Source organism: Wickerhamomyces anomalus (assembly GCF_001661255.1).
Source record: "Wickerhamomyces anomalus NRRL Y-366-8 unplaced genomic scaffold WICANscaffold_7, whole genome shotgun sequence".
NCBI classification, from domain to species: domain Eukaryota; kingdom Fungi; phylum Ascomycota; class Saccharomycetes; order Phaffomycetales; family Wickerhamomycetaceae; genus Hansenula; species Hansenula anomala.
In genome coordinates, this window is record NW_017567116.1 from 866755 (window position 1) to 889690 (window position 22936).

The following is a 22936-nucleotide window of genomic DNA, read 5'->3' on the forward strand; positions in this document are numbered from 1 at the left end:
CACCATTTGTTGAAAAATTTTCTTCTGAAGTGGTTGAGTTTGGTGTGTTTTCAGATGTTGATGCAGCATGTGATGCAGAAATATTGTTTTCAATTGCTGTAACACGAGGATTAGCCTTGGTTTTTCTGGCTGGTTTTCTGGTTTTGGTTACTCTAGTTGTTGAAGAGGTTGAAGAGGTTGAAGAGGTTGAAGAGGTGTTTCTTCTATTGGAGTTTCTTGTGACAGCCATTGTTTCTAGTTGATGTTGATTTAATGATCACTTGTTTTATTTTATTCGTGGTTTTAACCTGACAGAATATCCTCTACTGTGTGTATATAAGGTAATTCCGATGTTCTATTAATATACATATAATGTTACAATTAGTGGATTCTTGATTCTTCTTATAGTTGATGTGAAATGTTGAGTATTGATGAATTGTGCATAATTGGTTATTCTGGTTATGTAATACCTGACACGAAACGAAAAAAACACTACTTTTGGGCAAGTTGACATTTAACTCTGTACATTCAATTAAAAAAAATCTATATACATCTAATGAACTTTCACTGAGTCTTCCTTACCAGAATGGTCATGGTTGGCATGCTTTTTCTTGTTATAGCGCTCTAGCTTAGCATCTGGGCTTTCTGTTACCTCATTATCAAATTTGATCCAATCTTCAAATCCATCTTCATATTCATTTTGCAATGTTTTTTCGATATCAACTATATTCTTCTTTGAGTCAACTATTTCATTATAATCTTTCCATTCTTCATCATTTAGCAAACAAGCGTCCAATGCTTCAGTCACTTTCACCTTGTCAATTGATAGTCCAATGAAAACTAACTCCTGACGTCTATCATCAAATTTACCTTCAAAATCTTTCTTGATCAAAGCAACAGCCATTGGATCTTCAGGCCAGTATTCTTCACCAGTTATGGCAAACCACGGAATTCCACCTTTGAGTGTGAGCATTGCACCTGCTGAACTCCATTCTCCTCTAATGATATATCTTGATGCTAACCAAATGAAACCTTTGGAGCGTAATAATGGACCGAATGGTGAATTCTTTTTATTGTTAATGATTTGTTCCTGTGAAAAGTCATCTTGCTCATCATCATCATCCTCTTGTTCATCGTCACCTTCTTTTGATTCATCTTCTGACTCCTCGTCTTGCTCGTCATCCTGGTCATCTTCATCTTCTTGTTGTTGTTCTTCCTCATCATCAATATAAGCATTTTGTTCAATGACAAGAAATTTATCCCTAATGGCTTCATACAATCTCTTAGGATGAAACGGTCTTCTTGCAGAATAAACAAAATTGTTGACACCATATTCTTCAGTCTCAGGTTTTGGGGCCATTCTACTAGACATATCAGCACCATATTTCCCATCTCTGATAGCCATTTCTTGAATGCTTTGCAACCAACCTGCAGAACTGGATGCTTTATCAAAATCATATTTACCAGTATTGATAATTTCTTTCAAATCCACTTTACAATAATTAGTCGGAATAATTTTGGCAACAGGATTTAGATTTTTTAAAATCTTCACAATTTTCTCAAGGGTTTTCTTACCAACTGAATCAATTTTATTTAATATGATCACATCAGAAAATTCAATTTGATCAACCATTAAATCAGTGATTGTTCTTTCACTTTCACCTTGACCATTATCGCCAAATCTGTCAGCCAAGAAATCAGTTGTTTCAAAACTTGCAATGAAATTAACGGCATCAACAACAGTTACACAGGTATCCAAAGAAGCCAACTTATTCAATCCACCGACTTTGATGATTTCTTTCAAAGCTTCTACTTCCTCGGGATTAATACCTTGGGCAGCTTGATCATTTGGGTCTTGTGCTAATAAAGATTCAGTGAACTCAGTTGTGAAAGTTTCAGCAACTTGCATAGGTTCAGAAATACCAGTACTTTCGATGATAATATATTGAAATTCTCCATTTTTAGCTAAAGAAACCAATTCTTCCAAAAGGTCACCTCTAAGAGTGCAACAAATACAACCATTCTGTAATTGAATCAATTTTTCTTCCTTCTTTGTGACTTTATGATTGGAAATTAATGCAGCATCAATGTTCAACGAAGACATATCATTGATAACAAGTGCAATTTTCAGGCCATGAGATGATGTTAATATGTGTTCTAATAATGTTGTTTTGCCTGCACCTAAGAACCCAGATAGAAGAGTCACTGGGATTGGTTTTGTTGGAGATTTGATTGATAAAGTCATCTTTTTTCAGTGGCTTATTGATTAGAACATACAAAGAAATTCTGAACAGTCAGCTATGAATTAGGAAATTCAAGCTATTTTATACAGAATTAAGACTGGTTTAGAAAAGGAAAAGCTATGGAGTACTCATCATAGTTCGACTTAAAGAAAATACACCATAATAGTTATGGCTTGTTTGGATTCCTGTTACCACAACGGTCGTGTAACCTCATATGTTCATGGCCGTTGAAGTTATTATACTCTATATTTTGGATCTCTGTTGACACAATCCAAAATCCACGATGCAAATCATATGTAATATTATTAAACAGCTATCCTCATTGGTTGAAACTGCATCTCAAGGCCTCAAATGCAGCATGAATAACGAATAAGGTACTTTTCTTTTCATAACCCAATGTTATTTCACAACCTTTGTGGTTGGCTGCGTATTTATATTGTAGAATTGAGGGCTGAAAAATGAGAGTCAATCAATAGCCCATTAAAAAGAGATAAATCTTTTTTGCTTAGAGATTGAGAGCTCCATTGAACTTGGAGGGAAACTCGTCGCTCGCATATACGCTTTTTTGGTTCTCTACAGATAATTACAATTGCCCAAGAGAACAGAAGCTCTCACTAATGGTGGAGACCAAGTAGGCTACAGACTGATCCCATTCAAATTAACTGCTCTGAACAGCTTGTAAATAGTGTTTCTTCCTGTGTTGATTTATCATCCTTTTGAGTCAACTAAATGATTGCACTAACTAACTCTTGATGTCCATTTTGCTCATCAATAGAACTTTTTGTACCTTGATCTTGTGTTTGAAAAATCGTTGAGAGTGAGTAAGGCAAAGTCAGATGTGACGACTTAATCTCCCTATTCAACCTAAATGAAAGAGAATTGAAAGCACCAGTTGCATGGATTGGGATGGAATAATTATTGATGGAAGATGAGGAACTGTTCTCTGGACTTGTTGATTCTTGAACAGGTTTGCCAACTTCTACTGGACTCTTAACACTAATATGAACATATTCAGTCAAAATCTTATCTCTTTCTAGTGAGCCAACATCATCCACAAAGTCTGTTAGCTCAACTGGAGTCATCAAATCATCTAGATACTCGACATTTCTACTAACAAAGTTGATGATTGATGTTTTCAAAAACGAAAAAAGATGCTTTTTCTTAAAATAATAAGCCAAAAAAGGCACTAACAAAGCAGGATATGGTATTAAATCTTTGATTCCACTATAGTAAGACCCAAGATCATTAGTTTTGGATACCCATTCAGTTTCACTAGTTGGTGGTGAAATTTGATTAATTCCGTGGGCAGTATTATTTGAAATTGTCGTTTGAGTGAATAAATGATGTGGTGAACATTTAAATAACGAATAAACTGATTACTTGTTAGTCCGTGGTAAATTGAATAGTAGTATTGTGTATCTTCATACAAATCTTCTTGAGCTTCCCATTTACCGACAGAACCACAGTTAGCAAGAACCCAAACATTGAAATACCTTGCACAAAAATTTGATCTGAAGTGGTAACATCAAAAGCGTCCTCGGGGAAAAGAGCATTGGAATGTCTGTGCAAAGTCATAGCTAATTTAATAAAGAGGTCAGAATATCTGGCATCGTTTATTTGGTCAAAGAGGTGATTACCACATGGCATGTTTTTGTCGATTTATTGTACTATCTAATACAGATTTGATCCACAAAGACACACAAAAAAAAACAATCTATGAAATATACTAAAAACAGACTAGGTTTGGGTATCCATCTCTTCATCCATTAAATCTTCATCTTCTTCGTATTCAACATCAACAGGACCTGAACCAAAATGGATTCCCCATTCTTCAAATGGATCTTCAAACAGCAATTGTAAATTATTTTCAATTTCCATATAGCTTGAAGCTTCAAACACAATCTTCTCAATAGCCATCAATTCTCGATCATTGACTAAACATTTATCCAATTCTTGAATAATTGCATTCTTGTTCATGAATAGCCCAATGAATACAATCTCTTGTCTTCTATCTGCAAATAATCTGCTGATTAGATCGCCATTGTTGTAAATATCCTCTTTAGCGTCATATTGTCCCATTATAGAAAACCAAGGATTACCATTTTTCAAAGTTAACATTGAACCTGCACAACTCCATTCACCTTTCATTAAAAATCTTGTAGCTAACCAGAAAAAACCTTTTGAACGTACAACGGATCCAAAAACTGAATTTCTCTTCTTTATAATTATTGAGTTTGGATCATTTTCATGGATGAATGAATCTTCAATGAGGATGAATTTGTCAACCAAAAAATTGTATAGCCTGACGGGATGGAACGGCCTTTTAGAGATATAAACAAAATTGTTCAAACCATATTCTAGTTCACTTTCGTGTCTGATTGGTGGTGCTTTTCTTCTTTCAATTTCTTCTTCAAAAGATTTTAACCATCCCGAAGAATGCATAGCTTGGTGGAAATCAAACATTTTGGTGTTCAAGATTTGAGAAACATCAATTTGACAATAATCTGTACTTATGATCCTTGCTGATGGGTTCAAGTTGTTGATAACCTCCCTGATTTTGTATTGAGTCTCAGCATTAACCGCAGAGGCTTTATTTATAATGATGACATTAGCAAATTCTAATTGATCAACCATTAAATCACTTAGTGTCTTTTCAGGTACGTCCCCATTTGCATCTCTAGCAAATTCCACAGTTTCAAAATTTGAAATGAAATTAAAAGCATCAACAACAGTAACACAAGTATCAATAGTAGCAATTGCACTCAAACCTCCTAATTTAACCACATTCCCAACAATTTCATTATTTTCGTGAGATTTTTGTAAATCTGTGTACAACTGTTTTAACATTTCAGAGTATTCATGAGTAAAAGTTTCAGCAATCAACATAGGTTCAGAAGCACCAGAACTTTCAATGACAATATACTGGAACTGATTGTCTTTTGCCAATGAAGCTAATTCTTCTAATAAATCACCTCTTAATGTGCAACAAATACAACCATTTTGTAATTGAATCAACTGTTCTTTCACTGTTGTGACTTTATGGTTTGAGATCAACTCAGCATCAATATTAACCGAAGCCATATCATTTATCACCACTGCAATCTTTAACCCATGATTTGAAGTAAGGATATGCTCTAATAATGTCGTTTTTCCGGCCCCTAAAAATCCTGAAAGTAAAGTGATTGGAATCGGATCTCTGTTTGCGAGTTTGAGCGACATAGTTGTTCAATTTCCCAAGGGAAAAATGATAAAGCTGGAGTTAAGCACCTCTTTCGCAACTTTATGGCATGGTTTATTTGGTGTAATTATGGTATTTATACATCTTGTCTTTGAGTTGAGCTTATAACCCTTGTGGTTAGCTTCTTTTATAAAGATGGTTATATGATAACACCAGAGTCCCCATACGGGGAAATATTTTGCGGAAGTGATACTAGTGACAGCATAAAGTAATCATTTTATTGAGTAGGTCCACCACGAGGGTTTCTGTTTGTCATTTTGCTTAATCTTTTGTTGACAAGTTGATGAAGATGCCAAATTTCAAGAGTCTTCCTGAACCTTTGATATGACAGATAGCAGTGCTTCATAACCCTTTCCTAAAGTGGAACTCTCTCTTTTTGCGCCAAACTCAAAATGTGACATAAATAAGCCGACGGAAGTGTGATTTTATACACTTCACCAATTATTTTAATGACCTTTGAAACCTGGGGCAAGAGTACCTAACTACATTAACAATGTACATAGATTTACCAATAGATCAGCCCATTATCTAGCAGCTATTCATTGTAGGCTCTCTCGTTCATTATGGTGTGATCTTATCGTCGTCTTGAGTCAAATAGTTGATTTGGCAAACTGAGCTCTGTCAAGTTTTTTAGTTCGCGTCAGTGTTTTTTCGGTGGAGAACCTCTGCCGAGGACACTGTCACAAAAAAACCATTGCCAATTAACGACAGAAGCATTGTCCTACCTACACGTTGATTTCAGAGGGGAAATAGAGTCAGAAAAGACGACCGAACTCTGGGGTAGTACCTTTGTACACTTACGTGGTGTTTTATGATACTCGGCAAGTTCAAGGGATCAGCCATCGTACTTCAATTATATAAATGCCATTCATAGACCCACTTTTTCAAAACTGGTTTCTTGTTTCACAAACATAAAGAAAATTTAGACGATCAAAGATGTCAAACTTCATTCAAAAGGAAAGAGCTCAGACCTCAATCAACATTGACAAGATCAATGCCTTCTTAGATCCTAACCATGAAAAAACTGAAAAATTATTCAGAGAGATTGTTAATGATCCAATCTTGTCAACCCCAAAAAATTTCTATGATCTAACTAAAGCTCAACAAAGAGAATTATCAGCTAGAAAAATTGAAAGATTATCCGCCTATATTGACAATGAAGACTTTGATGAATTTGAAGAAAGAATGGTTTTATTATCAATTGCTGATCCGGCCGTTGCAACTAGATTGGCCATCAATATCCATCTTTTCGGTAATGCAATTAAAGGTAACGGTACTGATGACCAAATCAAATATTGGTTATATGAAAGAGGTACCTTGAAATTGAGAGATATCTATGGTTGTTTTGCTATGACTGAATTAGGACATGGTTCAAATGTTGCCCAAATGCAAACTAGAGCAACTTACAATCCAGACCGTCAAACTTTTACCATCAATACCCCAGATTTAAAAGCGACAAAATGGTGGATTGGTGGTGCTGCTCATTCATCAAACCATGCGGTTGTTTATGCTAGATTAATTTCAAAAGGGGAAGATTATGGTGTTAAACCTTTTGTTGTTCAATTGAGAGATAAAAATTTCAATCTTTTACCAGGTGTTTCCATTGGTGATATTGGTTCGAAGATGGGTAGAGAAGCTATTGATAATGGTTGGATTCAATTCCATAACGTTGAAATTCCAAGAGAATATTTGTTGCAAAAATTCACAAAGATTGATGCTGATGGTACTGTCCATTTAACACCATTGGAACAATTGAGTTATAGTGCTTTATTACAAGGTCGTGTTACTATGGTTTTGGATTCTTTTAGACAAGGTGCAAGATTTATTACTATTTCCCTAAGATATGCCATTGGTAGACAACAGTTTGGTACTCCACAAGAAGAAAATCAAATTATCAACTACTCTTTACATCAATATCGTTTAGTTCCTTATTTAGCTTTGGTTTATCTCTTAGGTCCAGCATCGCAAAGAGTTATTGCTGATTATAATAGAATCTTGGGTGAATTGTATGCTGGAAAAGATATCAAAAAGACCATTTTCGATTTGAAGAATCTTTTCGTCAGTTCAGCTTCTTTGAAAAGTTCAAACACTTGGTTAACTTCCCAATTGATTGATGAATCAAGACAAGCATGTGGTGGTCATGGTTATCATGCCTATTCAGGTCTTGGTCGTGGTTTCGTTGACTGGTCGGTCCAACAAACTTGGGAAGGTGATAATAACGTTTTAGCTATTAATGCTGGTAGATCAATCATTAAATACTATCAAGCTGGTCAAAAAGGTGCCAAGTTGGGTGTTGATTTCTTGTACTTGACTCAAAAATTTGACAAGAACTTGAAGTCTGATGATTTGAAATCATTAATTGATATTTGGTCAGTTTTAATTATCAAAGTTGCTCAACATGCTTTATTAATTTATAACGGTGATTGGGAATCAGTTTCACAAGAACGTTTATTGTTATCTAAGGCACATTCCCACCGTTACTTGTTGGAAACTTTTTACAACCGTTTACAATCTGGTGATGTCTCTGGTGAAGAAAAGACTGTTTTGAAATCAATTTACCAATTGTACTCTTATTACTTCATTGATAAGTTTGCTGGCTCATTCTTACAATTTGATGTTTTGGATTCATCAAGATTAACTCACATTCAAGCTGAAATCAAGAGAATCTTGGGAGACTTGAGACCACACTTAGTTGGTTTAACTGATGCTTTCAAATATCCAGATGAGATTATCAACTCTTCATTAGGTGGTTATAATGGTGATTTCTACAACAACTATTTCACAGATGTTACTAACAACAATGGTAAAGGTGATAAAGCTCCATATCTAAGCATTTTAACTGATACTTTAACAAGAGCTTCAAAAGATGAATTATTATCAAACTCGAGATCGAAAAGTACATTATCAAAACTTGGGGAATAATTCATTAACTGGCTTTATGTGAAATGATTTTGAATGTTTTTTAAGTATATATGATACATATTTTGAATGAGTTTATGACTTTGCTTATTTATCAAATCGTTGAGTAGTACTCAAGACGTACTCAAGTCGATGACATTTGAAGGATGAGTTCATAGTATCTTTTGTATGGACTCTTTATGGACTGCTCTGCAGAAATTCCAGCGGAATTTTCGACGGAATGCGATTCCCGTAATCCGTCCTGGAGGACATAATTTTTCAACTCCGACAACATATTCGACATCGAAAGGGTATAAATTTTGAAACCGTCGAAGAGATCAACACCTAGAAACGCTTTCTTAAGAATTCAAATATTAAACTACTGAATATTTAAACTTCAATATGTCAAAACCAGCGTATCCACACTCTGAAAATCCAACTCCAGCTTATCTTCCAACAAAAGGTTCAATCCTTGACGTTGATAAAGAATTCTATGACTCAATTTCCAATACAAAAGCTCGTGAATTGACTTATAAAGAAATAGTCCCAATTAGATCAGGTAAAGCATGGAAAGTTAAAGCAGGTTCAATTGTTAGAATCACTACACCGGAAGGCCCACAAGTTTGTGATTTCAACTGTTGGAATGCTGATAATTTTAGAGAAAGATTTTGGGCTTCAAGAACAAGACAATTGCAAAGATCCCATGTTGGTAAATATGATAGATTATGGTCAAACCTACCATACTTAAGACCATTATTAACAATCACTGGTGATTCAATTAGAGATCGATTAAACATTCAAAAAATCCATGATTTGTTAGGAACTAGATGTGATCCATATGTTGACAAAGTCTTGAGTGGTGAAGATAATGATTTTCATTGTCATTCAAACTTGTATCGTTCTATCATCCCATATGGTGGTACTGAATACGATGTTCATGATGTATTGAACATTTTCCAGGTTACGGGTTTAGATAAAGAAGGTAGGTATTATATGGAAACTTGTCCAGCTGTTTCTGGTGATTATTTTGAATTTTTTGCTGAAGTGGATTTGTTATGTGCAATTAGTGCTTGTCCAGGTGGTGATTTAAGTGCTTGGGATTGGGGTGAAGGTGACGAAGATACTAAAGTCGATATGGTTGATTGTTGCAGACCATTAGGTATCGAAGTTTACAAAATCACTGATGATGCAGTTTTGAAAAATTGGAAATCCCCAGAAGTTGCCAATTATAAAGGGCAACATGGGTTAAAATTCCCAACTTTTCAAAAAGATTGATCTAAAATGATGTTATGTATTATTTTCTTGGATATGTAGATACCCTTTTATTTCTTAATTCGGAAGTCTAGATTTGTTTTGATGTGTCCCCGAAACCGAAATAAAATCAAACATTTGAGATCGAAAATGTAAACAGGTTGTTACAAAATTCAGAAAGAGCATAGTCTGCAAGATCAGAGAAAAAATTAACTTAGCCACTAATGGACAATGAATTGGATTATATAATATCCAGTTATGCTTCACTAAAGTTGAACAGTCTGCCTTTGAAAGACGTGAACTTGAATTCACCAGCAAAATTGAAGCCAATATCACCACAGAAACGATCAAATATAATCACAAATAGCCCTCAAGAAATCCATAAATTGTGTCTCAACTCAATAGATATAGTGTTAAAGAACTTCAAGTCTGTTAAATCTTTGAATTCTTCGTTTTTGAGGTTGGCGTCCTCGGCATTTACTCAACTTTATAAACTCAATATACTGGATAGAAAGAAAGATGTGTTCAAAAAACATCAACTTTATATATTGAAATTGATAGAACTAGAAGATGAGTTACATGATAGTTATTTTATTGCATTAAGGGAAATTAAAGCTGCCCATCAGCAAGCAACCCCTGATGACAAAGATCCAATCGATGCGGTATTGCTAGAGAAATCACAAACATCCTTAAAGTTCTTGGTTCTACAAGTGTTGTTCAAACAATTCCAACAAGGTGATTTCAACTATTTACCCAAGATACTGGAATTTTTTGAAAATGATTCAAGTTTCCTTGAAGGTTTGGCCTCTAACCAAAAGACCTCCATAGTAAAGTTACTATTATCATTCGTGAAACTTTCACCATCAACACAGTTTAAAGAATGTTTGAATTTAAAGTTTTTACAATATATTCACCAATTTGGTTTAAATTTCAAGAGTTTTATCACAAACCTATCAGAGGAAAATTTTGCATCAACTATACAAAAAGAAATCATGGAATTGAATGACTTTGGTTTGATACCCATTTTTTTATTTAAGTATTTGGAAACTGAACATAATCAGATATTTGATGAAGCTGTGAGGCTTTTTAAAGGTTTCCAATCTGAAGGGGTCTTTCCAGAGTTGAAATGGAACTTGATAATTCCAGATGTTGGCTCTTCAAACAATCTTGCAAAATTGCTTTCTCTGCCTCGAGTCAATATTGCATTGGTAAGGTCAGAGCTTGATACCTTTGGGAGACCAACTGCTGAGCTACATGAAAAATTAGGTGGATACATTTTAAGCTCGATGAAGTCTCCATCAGATGATCTTGAGAGTATAATATTGTATTATTTGACATATACTGATAATGTCAATAAACTTACTTCTCCTGTTTTGGATAAATTTGTTATGAGCTCAACCAATTTCATTTCATCTCCTGAATTTCTACAGACAGCTTTCATGGTGTTACAAAAATTATTTATAAAACATGATCAGTCAAAACGGCTGAAGAATGTCTCAAATTTGTTTTACAATTTTGCTTTGAAGATGAAAAGTCCAGCATATGTTGAAAGCTTTTTGATGTGCTGTTTAAAGATTGAGCGACATTTTTATCAAAAGACGCATACCCTTGAAGCCTTGTCAACTAAATTTGAAAAATCATTGAGATATGTTATTTCACAAAACCTTCCCGTTGAAAGAATTTTCACCCTTGTTTGGAATAACGATTTCATGGATGGATTGACTCAAACAGATCTTTTGCAGAAGCTTGATTTACTTGATGAATTTTTTTCGAACACTTTCCAATTCTTCCCATTCGCTCAAACTTCATTTTTGAATTTAAGTCAAGAAAATAGAGCAATTACTTTTGCCATTTGCTCCAAGTACTCCCAAAATGAACAGTTGTCAGCATTTTATCAATCACTCGATATAGAGGAACCTATTTTTCAGATGTTTTGCGGGGTTTATTATTCTGATGTGCCTTATGTTCATGCTCAGCATCCACAAAGTCAACCAGCTGTTCATTCCAGCACTTTGCTTAAGAGTGCATACTATTTGACATTAGAGATGAAGACCAAATCAACATTGAACATCACCAAGATCTTGCATTTATACAAAAATAGCTGGTTAATTATAAATAAAGAAGAGCCTACCTTATTTGAGCTACACTTTCTTGAACAAATGGTTAACTATTTGAAGTTTATCAACTTTCAAAAATCACTCAATGAATTGCTACGTGGTATTTCCAAATATAACTCACTAAACAGTAATGGGTTTGAAGAATGGTATAAAATTGAGAATCTAGACAATATAATATCAATGAAGGATATCATGTCTATGAATGTGCAAGCTCTAGATCCTGACACAGCAGAAAATGATTTTGAGAGCCCAACAGATGCAAAAATACGGCGTTTGGAATTTTTGGTATTGAAGCTTAAATATCATTTGGTATTGGCTGACAAAAATGCTTTGAGTCAAACTGCGGTAGATATTGAACGTGTTATTGAACAAAATCCAGATCTCCTCAGTGCAGCAAACAAGAATTCCTATCCAAAGAAACAGTTTAAGCATATCATATCACTTCTGACAAAGCTGCATTATCAGAGTGCGAAACTTTTTAAGTTTTTCGGGAATCATATGGCTGCTATTGCATCTGCTAAGGTTTGTGCGCAATTATCCAGATCAATTCTTAAAAAGGATACTGAAAATCTTCAAGTACTTTCATTTCTCTGCTCCAGCTTTAGACATTTGATAAGTACCCTCATTCATCTTGGAGCTTCAAAAGATGCTGATTTTTATATTGAGGAGTTCACGAAGCTCAATGAATCTATTATGAAGCACAAGCCTTTGTATGTTCAAAACAACTACTTTATCTGTTATTACCTTTATGTTACTGCCAGGTATCAAGAACTTTCAGACTTGAGAGCTAAATCTGATAAAATTTTCAAAATGTTGGGTTTATTTGAAGATGATAACCCTGTTGATAACTACAAAGTTGTGTTCTATCATTACCTGGCTAAGATTTATGATGTGAATCTTGATTCCAAAGTTGAAGTGAGGCAAAAACTTCGATCATTTTTATCATATGTTGAGAAAGAAGGTAAAATGCTATCTAATCTTTGGAGACTACATTATGAATATCACTTTAATGCTGAACTGATTGATTTAACTATCAACAAATCAAAGGATCCTTATTTGCATGCAATGAACTATATCATCAATTGCAAAAGGCTATTCACTAGTGCTAAAAGAACATTAGAAATTGATCCAGTTTTCTCCACATTGGAAGATTCTGCTATGTCTATCCCATCAACCTTTCAAGATCATGAGGTACCTGAGGCTTCATACTCTGTCAAAGGTAAAACCAAGAGCATGAGAAATATCAAGAAATCTATTTTAGAATTGAGACAGTCAAAAAATTTTATTTTGGAGTTGTTTGGAAAATTGAATTATATGGCTAATTATCAAGTTGATGAGGTTCACAAAATTTTTGCTTTGGGATTGCTAACATTGTCAAGTATTTCAAATACTTTTAGCAATGAATTATTAGACGAGCTGTTTAACTTGGGAGAATATTTGAAGAATAATCCTTTTGTCAATGAGAAGAAGTTGATTGAAGCAACATCCAAAACCGTCGACCTGTTGCCTAATTTTGTCCTTGGTAGTGTTAACATATCGCTTCTGGATCAATCTGTGGTTGATCCAAACTTGATGGAGAAAATTCCAGAGGATTGGCTGGTAATAAGTGTTGATGTCTGTTCATTTAATGGTGATCTGTTGATATCAAAGATTAACAAAGGTATGAAAGCACCAAGTTTATTGAGGTTACCCTTGAGCAGACATTCAAGTCGTACTATTGATGAAGAGTCATTTTCATTTGAGGACGCTATGAAGGAATTGAGAACCATCATCGAAGAAAGCAATAAAACAACAAGCAAAGTAAGGGTTTCATCAATCAACACATTAGAAGATAGACAAAAATGGCATCAAGAGCGTTATGATCTCGATATTAAGCTATGTGAATTTCTTGACAAAATTGAATACTGTTGGATAGGAGGTTTCAAGGGTATTTTCAATCAGAATAAAGTGGACTTGGAGCAAAAGTCACAATTCAGAGAAAAGTTTTTGGGAATATTAGGACAAAATATTCCTTCAAGAAGTCAAAGAAACCAAAATAGCTATTCTATTCAAATTGATGATTTTATAATCGAGCTTTTCCTCAGTCTAGGTGATCCATCGGAGTTGGTTAGCACTGAACTATTAGAGGATTTGATCTACTTTGTTTTGGACATTCTTTTGTTTCATGGTGAAGAAAATGCATATGATGAAATTGATATTGATAACATATATGTTGAAGTGGAAGCTTTGATTAAGGAATATTTAATGATGAACCCTGCACCACCTAAATACAAACACACCATTTTGATTGTGGGTAAAGAATGTCAGTCTATTCCATGGGAATCACTTCCAAGTTTGAGAGGATCCTCAACAACAAGAATGCCATCATTGAGTATGCTGCTAAACCTTTTAGGGGAAAATGAAAAAATGGTTGTCAATAAAAGAAATGGTTCTTTCGTATTGAATCCTAGTGGTGATTTAGTAAAGACTGAAGGAAGATTTGAAGAACAAATTGAAGACCTATGTCAAAACCACAATTGGAAAGGAATGATTGGTAAGAAACCCTCTGAAGATGAATTTGCAAAGTATGTGCATGATTCCAATTTATTTGTCTATATTGGACACGGTGGTGGTGAACAGTTTATTAGGTCAACTACGCTAAAGAAGATGGATAAAATTGCACCATCACTACTTTTGGGTTGCTCTTCTGCTGCCTTGCGTGATAACAATTTTCTTGAGCCATATGGAACTGTTTATTCATACCTTGTTGGTGGCTGTCCTATGATATTAGGAAACTTGTGGGATGTTACAGATAAAGATATTGATAAGTTCAGCCTTTCCCTTTTGAAAAAATGGGGACTTTCATCAAGTCAGGTTGAAAAGTCTATGAATATTAGCGATGCTGTCAGACTTTCAAGGGATGAGTGTAAATTGAGATTTCTAAATGGAGCAGCGCCTGTGATTTATGGTCTCCCTTTATCATTGTTGTGATATCAATATTGTACTAGTATAGCTTCATAACATTCAAACAAAATGTCCTATAATTTGGGGATTGATAACCAGTTTATGTATATAATCTAGAATGCAATGACATTAATTTATAAGTGAATATATATAAATATATTACATTAACTGCTGGAGGCCGTATGTGATGATTAATATAATCATGGTCAAAATTATTAGTTCATGAACACGTCTGATGTTCTGACCAGGATTTAATTAGACGTTAATTACTTATAAACGTATAATTATTTAATGATGAACTTGGATGAGGAATGCATTTACGCACCAGCCGCTTGGATTGTAGGCTTCTATTATGTTGGAATATTGCGCAGCTTTTCAGCTTAAAATAATAAATCTAGTTATATGCTTGAATAATATCGACGCCGCGTCGACCCTCCGACAACGTCGACGACCAAGTGAGAAACCAGCAAATCATCATCTGTTCCAGTAATATATATTTAGGCTTATCGAGTGATCAATCCCACCAGCTAACTGCTGATATAATTTATGCTATTAATTACATACTGATCAATATTAATATCTAAATATTATTATAGAAATTTTAAAAGCAGGGGCAAAAAATTATTTCGAACATGAGACCTACATGGAACGAATCGGTTCGACGTCAATATGAATTATTCATAATTGGCTATATATAATTGTAATTCTATAATCTTATTATTCGTCGAGTACCTTTTATTATAAATCAGTCTCAGTCATAGACTGAGTCCCGAGTGATTTTGTACATTATTTTAGCATTTTATAAATACACATCAGATACATTAAAAAAAAAAAAAAAAATAAAGCCGAAACGGAAAAACAATCTTTGTAACATTAGACCTACATGGAACGATTCGGTTAGATGTCAGGATAAATGATATAAATTATTAGGTACTACTTTTACAATAATTCTCCTGTTATCGCTGTTTAAATTTGACATTTTAGTGCTTCCGACCTCCGATTAAGAATATGCAGCCGCGAAACAAACGTCAAAAGTCAAAATTTAACATATTTCAGCATCTTCTACATCAACGTCTACGAAAAGCTACTCAAATCAACTTCAAGAACCAAGATGATCTTTATTATTTAGTTGGTTATATTTTATCCTTTTAACTTTATATATGGAGATAGTATGCGCTCCAAAAATTGAATGGTTATTTATGAACCAAAGCAGTTTTGAATTAATGCAATTACAGACTCAATGTTTCTAAGAGAAACCAACGACACCTAATACCACCCAGTCATTTCTTTAGAAATACATACGCTGAGGTTTGGGAAAGTCCAGTAGATAAGGAAGTTTTAATGTTCATATTTAGCTTCAATAAATGAAGCATCTACTGGTGGTGTCTGGTGTCTTGATTCGGTGAATTGGAAATGCTAAAGAACTAATGACTATATTGGTATTTCGAAGTGTTGGGTACTATAAATCGTGAAATACCTTGGTAGCCAGAAAACTCAGGAAAACACAATAGAGCACAATCATTGCTTGTTAGAATACCACAGAGTTGGCTCATACGTTCACACCACTTGAAAGCTCATATTTCAATGCTTCAGGGCTATCACGAAAAAAGATTTTGCAAATTTTAAAAACTCAACCTTTCTCTGTATACAATATTTTAATAGAAAGACAAAGATATGCTTTTAAGGGGAGGGAATCATGATGAAATTCTGGAATTGATCAATAACTAATACTTAATTAACTAGCTCACGATCGTGTTGTCAATTACAGCACGACGACATGTTATTGATCAAATCTCTCAGAAGTCTACAGAAACCGAAGACCTCACTCGTTACATATAATATAATTGATCACTATTACATATATGCTTTATTTGGTAATACTATAACTTGACACATAGTAGCAGGCGCTCAAACATTTGCTTCATTATAAGCGTTATATAGTCAATATTTAAACTGGGCGGTTTATATTGGAGAATAAAAGCACAGGATACAGCCAAACAAACGATACTTCCTTTACTTTCAAGGAAATATATTTCGATTTTAGAAAGACACTGAGGAATAATTTCCCAAGAAAACTCATTATGTACTTCAAAATTCATCCAGCCCATTTATCCCAATGCTCTCACGACTACCATTTTAACATCATTTTGGCCGCTTCTAAAAAAGCACTAAATTCGCGCCTTCCTATGTGCTCTCTATGCACTCCTGGGATCATTTTAATACAATTTACACCTTCTAGTTCTTGTTTAATGTTGTTTAATGACCTAAAATCTACAGATAGCATACATGCATATTTCACCGGTAAGGCCACGCCATTCGCGATTTTTTTTGAAAAATTCAAGATAAAAAGTGAAGTTTTTGGATTAGAATTACACACATCATTTTACAATTTGCAACAGAACTCAATGTCTCTCATATTGGCCAAACAAAAGCTGGAGGATTGAATAGGACTATAGAACTACTTGTGTGGTAACAGGTGCACATGTTAAAGGTGTATTGGTTGATTTTGTGTTTATTGCAGTATGTATGGTGGTGTATTACTATACCAAATACTCCATTGTCTACTTCCCATTTGGGTATCCAATGGTACAATCATGAATCATTCGGTAAAGTATTCTTCCATTGTTTATTCCTAATGCAGTCATCAAAGGAAGTATTGACTCACATTAGTGCCTCAAATGAGATCTATATAACAATCTAGTTTGGCTCCTTTTTATATAATTGAACTCTTTTAATAAATCATTCGAAGTTATATTTATACAGGTGGATCAAAAATTTGTATGGGAAAATGGTCAATTCAGCACTTTTTGAAAAAAACACAGAAATTTTCCCAAAAGACCAATTGCCATGGAAAGTTGCCAAAACGATTTTTCGATTGCATTTTGATTTTTTTTTTCAAAAATCCCAAAATCGTGGATTTGAGAAACAGTTTTTGTTTTTGTGGCATATTTCTAATTAGTGAGGTGCAGACGTGCATACATGACTACAAAGTGATATAATTACAAGCTACGTAGCTTTAATATGACCAGCTAGCTGAGATGGTGGTTTGTTTTGGATGTTAATGATTAGGTTCTACATTGGTTGTTGTTGTGTCTGTTTGTTTTGAGTGGTTGTTATTGTTAGTGTTGTTGGTTGCTTGAACTGGCGGTATTACTACTGGACAATACTGGGTTAATATAGGTATTTTGAGGCCAAAATACATGTATTTTTGAACCCATTTAATTGTAGAGTAGGTTTTCATGTTACTTGGTGTGTTTATCTGGGTGGATATCATTGATTATGATGGTTTTATTGAGATTTGTTTATTTGGAGATTTGTATAGTGGATTTTGGCGTTACGGCCACATTTTCACGTGACTAAATTCTGTTAAGTATGGTGAGGATTGGACATTGGAATAAAACGTTGAGTTTTTGAGATTTTGAGCTTATTTCAAGTGATATAGAGGGGGAATGTGATGGTGCATATGGTCAAGGTAATACTGGAGGTCATAGAATGTCTTGGTAATGAATTTATTTAAATTGCAGTAATATTTGTATAATAATCTGAGCTCGCGGTCTATATACTTTCATATTCTAGTTTTGAATTTAGCTTCCAACGTAGCTGTTTAGTTTTTTCTGCATACTTCTATGGCTCTTTTAGCTTTATGGAGGTTGTAATTAACAGGTAGGTAGGTGTCAGCGTCGAACTGAGCACATAATATCGACACGATGTGTGTCTCTACCGTTTTTCAAAATTGTATTAATGTAATAACAAAGGGTAAATTGAAGATTTTGGACTTAAATATTTATTAATACTAAAAATATCCTTGGAGATTTCTCATTCTAATGAGCTAGATATTGGCCATCTCAAAAATTACTGGTTTTTATATTGGAGTTTTTGATTTAAATTTAAGTATTACGATGTACTCTTCAATATTAAAATATTTTTTTTGGATTCAAACTTTTAATATTATACCTTTTTTTGTGCTAAAATGTCATTTTTTTTAAAATTACCGAAGCTTGAGAGTAGGTATATATAAAAATTCCCTATAGTCGTCTAGTAATTTTCGTTATTATTCTTCCTTGAATGTTTTCGGTTTTTTGTGAGATACCTGAAGATGACACGTAAAACTTGGCAGAAACCTTCAAAATTATCAAAAGCTGCAATAGAGCAATTCATAATTAGAAGTGTGTGCACTAAAGGTGGTGGAATGGCCTGGAAAGGCTGGAAGGATTCAGTGCCAATTTTGTTTCTCAAAGAGGTAGTGTTAAAAGCCCCATTCTACATAGTTCATTTAATATGCTTCAGATGGGTTTGCGGTTTGCACGTTTCCAGCTTGTTTTTTTCAATTGTAATTTTTCTGAAAAACAATGTAATGTATCATATTAATAAAAACAATTTGAGCGGCTTGGTATAGCTCTATAGAACAGAAGAGTGCTCAAAGTTAAGAATATAGCTTATGAATCAATCAAAAATACTTAAGCGGCGGTAATATCCGAAATTGAGATGCTTTATCAAATGATGTAGATAAGCACCAATTTTTCAGTATCTAGGGCGTGTAGCGCAGTTGGTAGCGCGTTTGCCTTGCAAGCAAAAGGTCATCGGTTCGACTCCGGTCTCGTCCAGAACTCTTATTTTTTTGCCGGCAAAATTTGGCTTTAATTCCTTTATTTTCCTTCTTTTTTTTGGTATATCTACAAGACTGATTGTTTTTGAATCATATGTATATAGTTTTATATTGATATTTTTGATTTTTTTTGATGTTTTGGTTTTTTCATCATAAATGTTCAAAATTGAAATTCTTAAGAAATGTAAAACTTGAATAGTAGTAAGTAGTCTATTTAAAGGTGGTGATGACGTTGTCCGCGACCTGATCACCTTCTCTCTAAAGCTTGGATGATATATCAGGCCGAGGTTTAAACATGCTTTAGAAGATTAGGCAATTTTGTCAAATTCCTGGGTGAACAAGCTTGATCTTACTTGATATTCATATTTCATCTTTGTTTGACCAACAGTCACGGGATTGATCAGTAGATTTAATAATACCTAGACAAGTTCTCCTTGATTCTCCATTTCAATTCTTCAAATTTGTCAGTAGAATTCTCATATTGATGCTCATGAACCAGTTTATAAACCTCTTTTAAACGATCAGATGCAATAACAAACGATTGACTGAATACCACGAAATCATAAAGCACAATACTTTGTAAAATCTCCTCTTCAGATTTGAAAAACCCAGAAATTTGGCCAACATTTTTTGATTCTTTAGCAGCTCTAATTAATTCTTGACCTTGAACATCATTTTCATAACCAATATCGAAAACAACTTTAGGTAAATCTTCTAATTTCGGTTCATCATCATCTGAGCTGATTGAATTAGTTGGATTTAAAGCTGGAGAAAAATTTGAGTTTGAACCTGTTCCAGAACTTAACGAGCTTGAACTATAACTTGGAGTATTCAGCATTGAGGAATTATGTGAAGATAAAACGTTTCCATACGCTTCACCAATTGCACCACCAGGGTGTCTTTCACCAAATATTCTTTTCCTTTCACTTAAATCAGCAACATGAAGTTCAGCCAATGCGATCGAAACTGCATCTGCTAAAGTTAGACATAATGTAGTTGAAATTGTTGGAGCAGTTAACCCGTAAATGCTTTGTTCTGTTAATTGAGAAGGCAGTTCAGCATAAAGTAATGATTTAACTTGAGGATGTGAGGATAATATGGAGTTCTTCTTATTTGTTAACAAGATGATGGGTATTTCATAAGAGATGTGAGGTAGTAATTGTAATATTTCTGGAGATTTCCCTGAAGATGATATTATTATCAAACAATCATTATTTTCTTTTCTCAAAATACCAAGATCACCATGTAATGCTTCTGAAGGATGTAATAAAGCTGAATGCATTCCTAAAGAGTTCATTGTGGCGACAGTCTTTGCAGCAATTTTATAAGATTTCCCGATACCAGATATCACAATTTTCCCATTTTTCAATAAGGCAGTGTTTAGTATATTTAATGATTTCTTCAATTGATTCTGACTGAATTGTGAATGCTTATATTGGTTTACTAAATGATGAATGGCACTAGTTTGGTTTTGTAGGATTGACCCAAAAGTTTCTAGTGATTTTTGAACATGTGAGTCATGGTGAATAGCTGGCTGTTTGGTCATTGTGATAAGCAAAAATTCTTTATTTTCTGTAATTTTGGGTACTGAGCTTCAAGAGCTAATAGGTTTTATTCTCTTCTATAAGTTGTGGTTGATGGGTGTTGGCAAGTAATGGAACACGGAAGGACGCCTCGAGCTTATAAATTATTTTTCAACACTTGTGGATCGCCCTTTCAGGTGTGGCAGATACTGATGTCAACGGTTTCACTGCTTTCAATACGATAAGCAAAGAGAGTTGAATACGAGATGAAAAGGGGTAAAAGGCAAGAAGATGGCTTGTTTCCAGGCTCTTCCTCGAACGACTAGTTAACTCAAAGTTTCGATGTTGTTTAGATTGCGATTGTTTCTGTCGTATGCGTGGGCTTTGGGGGTGGCCTCTTATCAATTAACACCTTGCTTGACATTCGCGAAGCTAGACCCTTTTCAGGCAAGGATTAGTGGCTCTAGAATCTAGATCAAAGAATAACTAAACAATTGCTATGTCAAGTTACGCTGTGATTAAAATTTAAGCTGTTTAATATTTTCAACCGTTATCTGTCAAGTCTCTAAACTCAATTCAGAGTTTTGCTGAGTTAAATAGCTACACAGCTACACAGCAGACATCCTAAACGAATGGCGAAACACGTTACGCTACAGTCAAATTTATTAAAAAACTCATTCTAATTAAACCCCGTACCTATAATCAAGACCCAAACCTTTTGTATATGTCATCAAAATTCATTAAATAATTCCACCACCTCTGTTTCATCCAATCAACCCCATCTCCAATTCATTATGTAGCATAAACCACCACCCCATGTCAAATTCTCTAAAAAATCACGTAATAAAGCAGGTCTTACCCAACCAAATAGGTTAGCACAAACCACACCAGCTTCTTTTTCAACACCTTCACCAACTTTAATAAAATTCTTTGGAGGACAACCATGCCAAAAATTCCACCATTTAGATCTTTGACATAATTTAACTCTATTCAAATGTTTTGTTAAAGGACCAGTTGGACCTTCAATGTATTTCCATTCAAATGGTGACCAACGTTGTCTTGGATCTTTTGGATCTAGTTTATCATCACCCCAGTGTCCTTTATATAATAACCAATCACCATATTCCAATTCACGTTGATTATCAGGTTTACTTTCTTTATTAACTGGTGTTAGATTAGATCCATCCCATGTATAACCAAGATAATTTTTAGAAGGATCCCATAATGGACCTCTATCTGTAAAATCTGAAAGCATACCAAATGGTAAATCATGTGAATGTTGTCCCACAGAAGCATAATTAGCATGAGTACCTCTTGCACTGAAAATTATTGGTTTTCTTGAATCAACATCCGATTTTTCTAATGCTTTATAATGATATCCACCGCCACCGCCATGAGCTGACATCCATACAAAAATTGGCACACCGTGAAAAAATCTTGTTAATGAATGTTCCCAATCACCGATATGATTACCATAAGGACCTCCACCCATTACAAATGGACCTAAATTGAATGAATAAAAATAAAACCAATATGCATCAACCCATCCATTACCTTTGTCCACAACAATCAACACAGATGGTGCATCTTTGATTAATCCAGTTGACAGATTTGGTTTGTTTCTTTTACCAGTCAGCCATTCAGGGTCGTCTTTGAATTCAAAATCACAAGTTAGGAAAGTTTCACTAGTATCGATTGAAGAGTTATGAGAATATTCACCTAACTCTTGTAATGATAAACTTGAATTTTGTATAATTGATTGGTTTCTGAATTGTAGATGGAAATGTTTGACATAATCTTCAATATCATAAGGTAGGTATTCTTCCTCAGTGTATAAATGAACTAATGGATTATGATCAAGTACATATTTTGGAATTTCCCCTTTCTTTAAAGTTCGATCTGTTTGCATTATAGGAAACTTTTTAATTGGTGGTAATTCTTTGAGTTGCCAATTAGGTAGTTCATTATGGACATAATTCATTGTTTCATCATCATTAGTGTTATATTCTTCAAAATAATCATCATTTAGATTTAATGTAAATATATCTTGATCATCAGCATCTTCAGCAACTTTATTGCCATCATCTCTAGTTGGCGTGAGCGGTATTGCCAACCCTCTAGCCACATAAAGGACCAGT

The 22936-nt window shown here is 34.2% G+C and overlaps 9 protein-coding genes and 1 non-coding gene across 10 annotated transcripts; 4 read left to right on the forward strand and 6 right to left on the reverse strand.

The window, feature by feature from the left end:
* Window positions 1-532: 532 nt before the first annotated feature.
* Window positions 533-2224, reverse strand: WICANDRAFT_35981 (uncharacterized protein; the record flags this gene model as incomplete). The annotated part of the gene is made up of 1 exon (XM_019182381.1): window positions 533-2224. One exon carries the CDS (start codon window positions 2222-2224, stop codon window positions 533-535), a length of 1692 nt encoding a protein of 563 aa, XP_019036529.1.
* Window positions 2225-2947: 723 nt separating this feature from the next.
* On the reverse strand, window positions 2948-3797 carry WICANDRAFT_65580 (uncharacterized protein; the record flags this gene model as incomplete). Its single annotated transcript, XM_019183941.1, has 2 exons — window positions 2948-3594; window positions 3650-3797. 2 exons carry the CDS (start codon window positions 3795-3797, stop codon window positions 2948-2950), a joined length of 795 nt encoding a protein of 264 aa, XP_019036530.1.
* Window positions 3798-3959: 162 nt separating this feature from the next.
* WICANDRAFT_81538 (uncharacterized protein) lies at window positions 3960-5441 on the reverse strand (the record flags this gene model as incomplete). Its single annotated transcript, XM_019185251.1, has 1 exon — window positions 3960-5441. One exon carries the CDS (start codon window positions 5439-5441, stop codon window positions 3960-3962), a length of 1482 nt encoding a protein of 493 aa, XP_019036531.1.
* A 955-nt stretch (window positions 5442-6396) lies between these two features.
* POX1 (acyl-CoA oxidase) lies at window positions 6397-8382 on the forward strand (the record flags this gene model as incomplete). The annotated part of the gene is made up of 1 exon (XM_019182418.1): window positions 6397-8382. One exon carries the CDS (start codon window positions 6397-6399, stop codon window positions 8380-8382), a length of 1986 nt encoding a protein of 661 aa, XP_019036532.1.
* A 378-nt stretch (window positions 8383-8760) lies between these two features.
* On the forward strand, window positions 8761-9633 carry WICANDRAFT_65583 (urea carboxylase-associated family protein; the record flags this gene model as incomplete). The annotated part of the gene is made up of 1 exon (XM_019183942.1): window positions 8761-9633. The coding sequence occupies one exon, from the start codon at window positions 8761-8763 to the stop codon at window positions 9631-9633; it is 873 nt and encodes a 290-aa protein (XP_019036533.1).
* A 3665-nt stretch (window positions 9634-13298) lies between these two features.
* Window positions 13299-14696, forward strand: ESP1 (separase; the record flags this gene model as incomplete). Its single annotated transcript, XM_019182412.1, has 1 exon — window positions 13299-14696. The coding sequence occupies one exon, from the start codon at window positions 13299-13301 to the stop codon at window positions 14694-14696; it is 1398 nt and encodes a 465-aa protein (XP_019036534.1).
* Window positions 14697-17087: 2391 nt separating this feature from the next.
* Window positions 17088-17840, reverse strand: WICANDRAFT_98034 (uncharacterized protein; the record flags this gene model as incomplete). The annotated part of the gene is made up of 2 exons (XM_019186622.1): window positions 17088-17198; window positions 17433-17840. A coding segment is annotated over one exon (159 nt), but the record flags the coding sequence as incomplete, so codon positions are not given.
* A 1360-nt stretch (window positions 17841-19200) lies between these two features.
* Window positions 19201-19273, forward strand: WICANDRAFT_t134. Its single transcript has one exon. It is a non-coding gene; the product is annotated as a tRNA-Ala (tRNA).
* Window positions 19274-19684: 411 nt separating this feature from the next.
* WICANDRAFT_65585 (SIS domain-containing protein) lies at window positions 19685-20821 on the reverse strand (the record flags this gene model as incomplete). The annotated part of the gene is made up of 1 exon (XM_019183943.1): window positions 19685-20821. The coding sequence occupies one exon, from the start codon at window positions 20819-20821 to the stop codon at window positions 19685-19687; it is 1137 nt and encodes a 378-aa protein (XP_019036536.1).
* A 749-nt stretch (window positions 20822-21570) lies between these two features.
* On the reverse strand, window positions 21571-22779 carry VPS62 (Vps62p; the record flags this gene model as incomplete). The annotated part of the gene is made up of 1 exon (XM_019182406.1): window positions 21571-22779. One exon carries the CDS (start codon window positions 22777-22779, stop codon window positions 21571-21573), a length of 1209 nt encoding a protein of 402 aa, XP_019036537.1.
* Window positions 22780-22936: the final 157 nt, after the last annotated feature.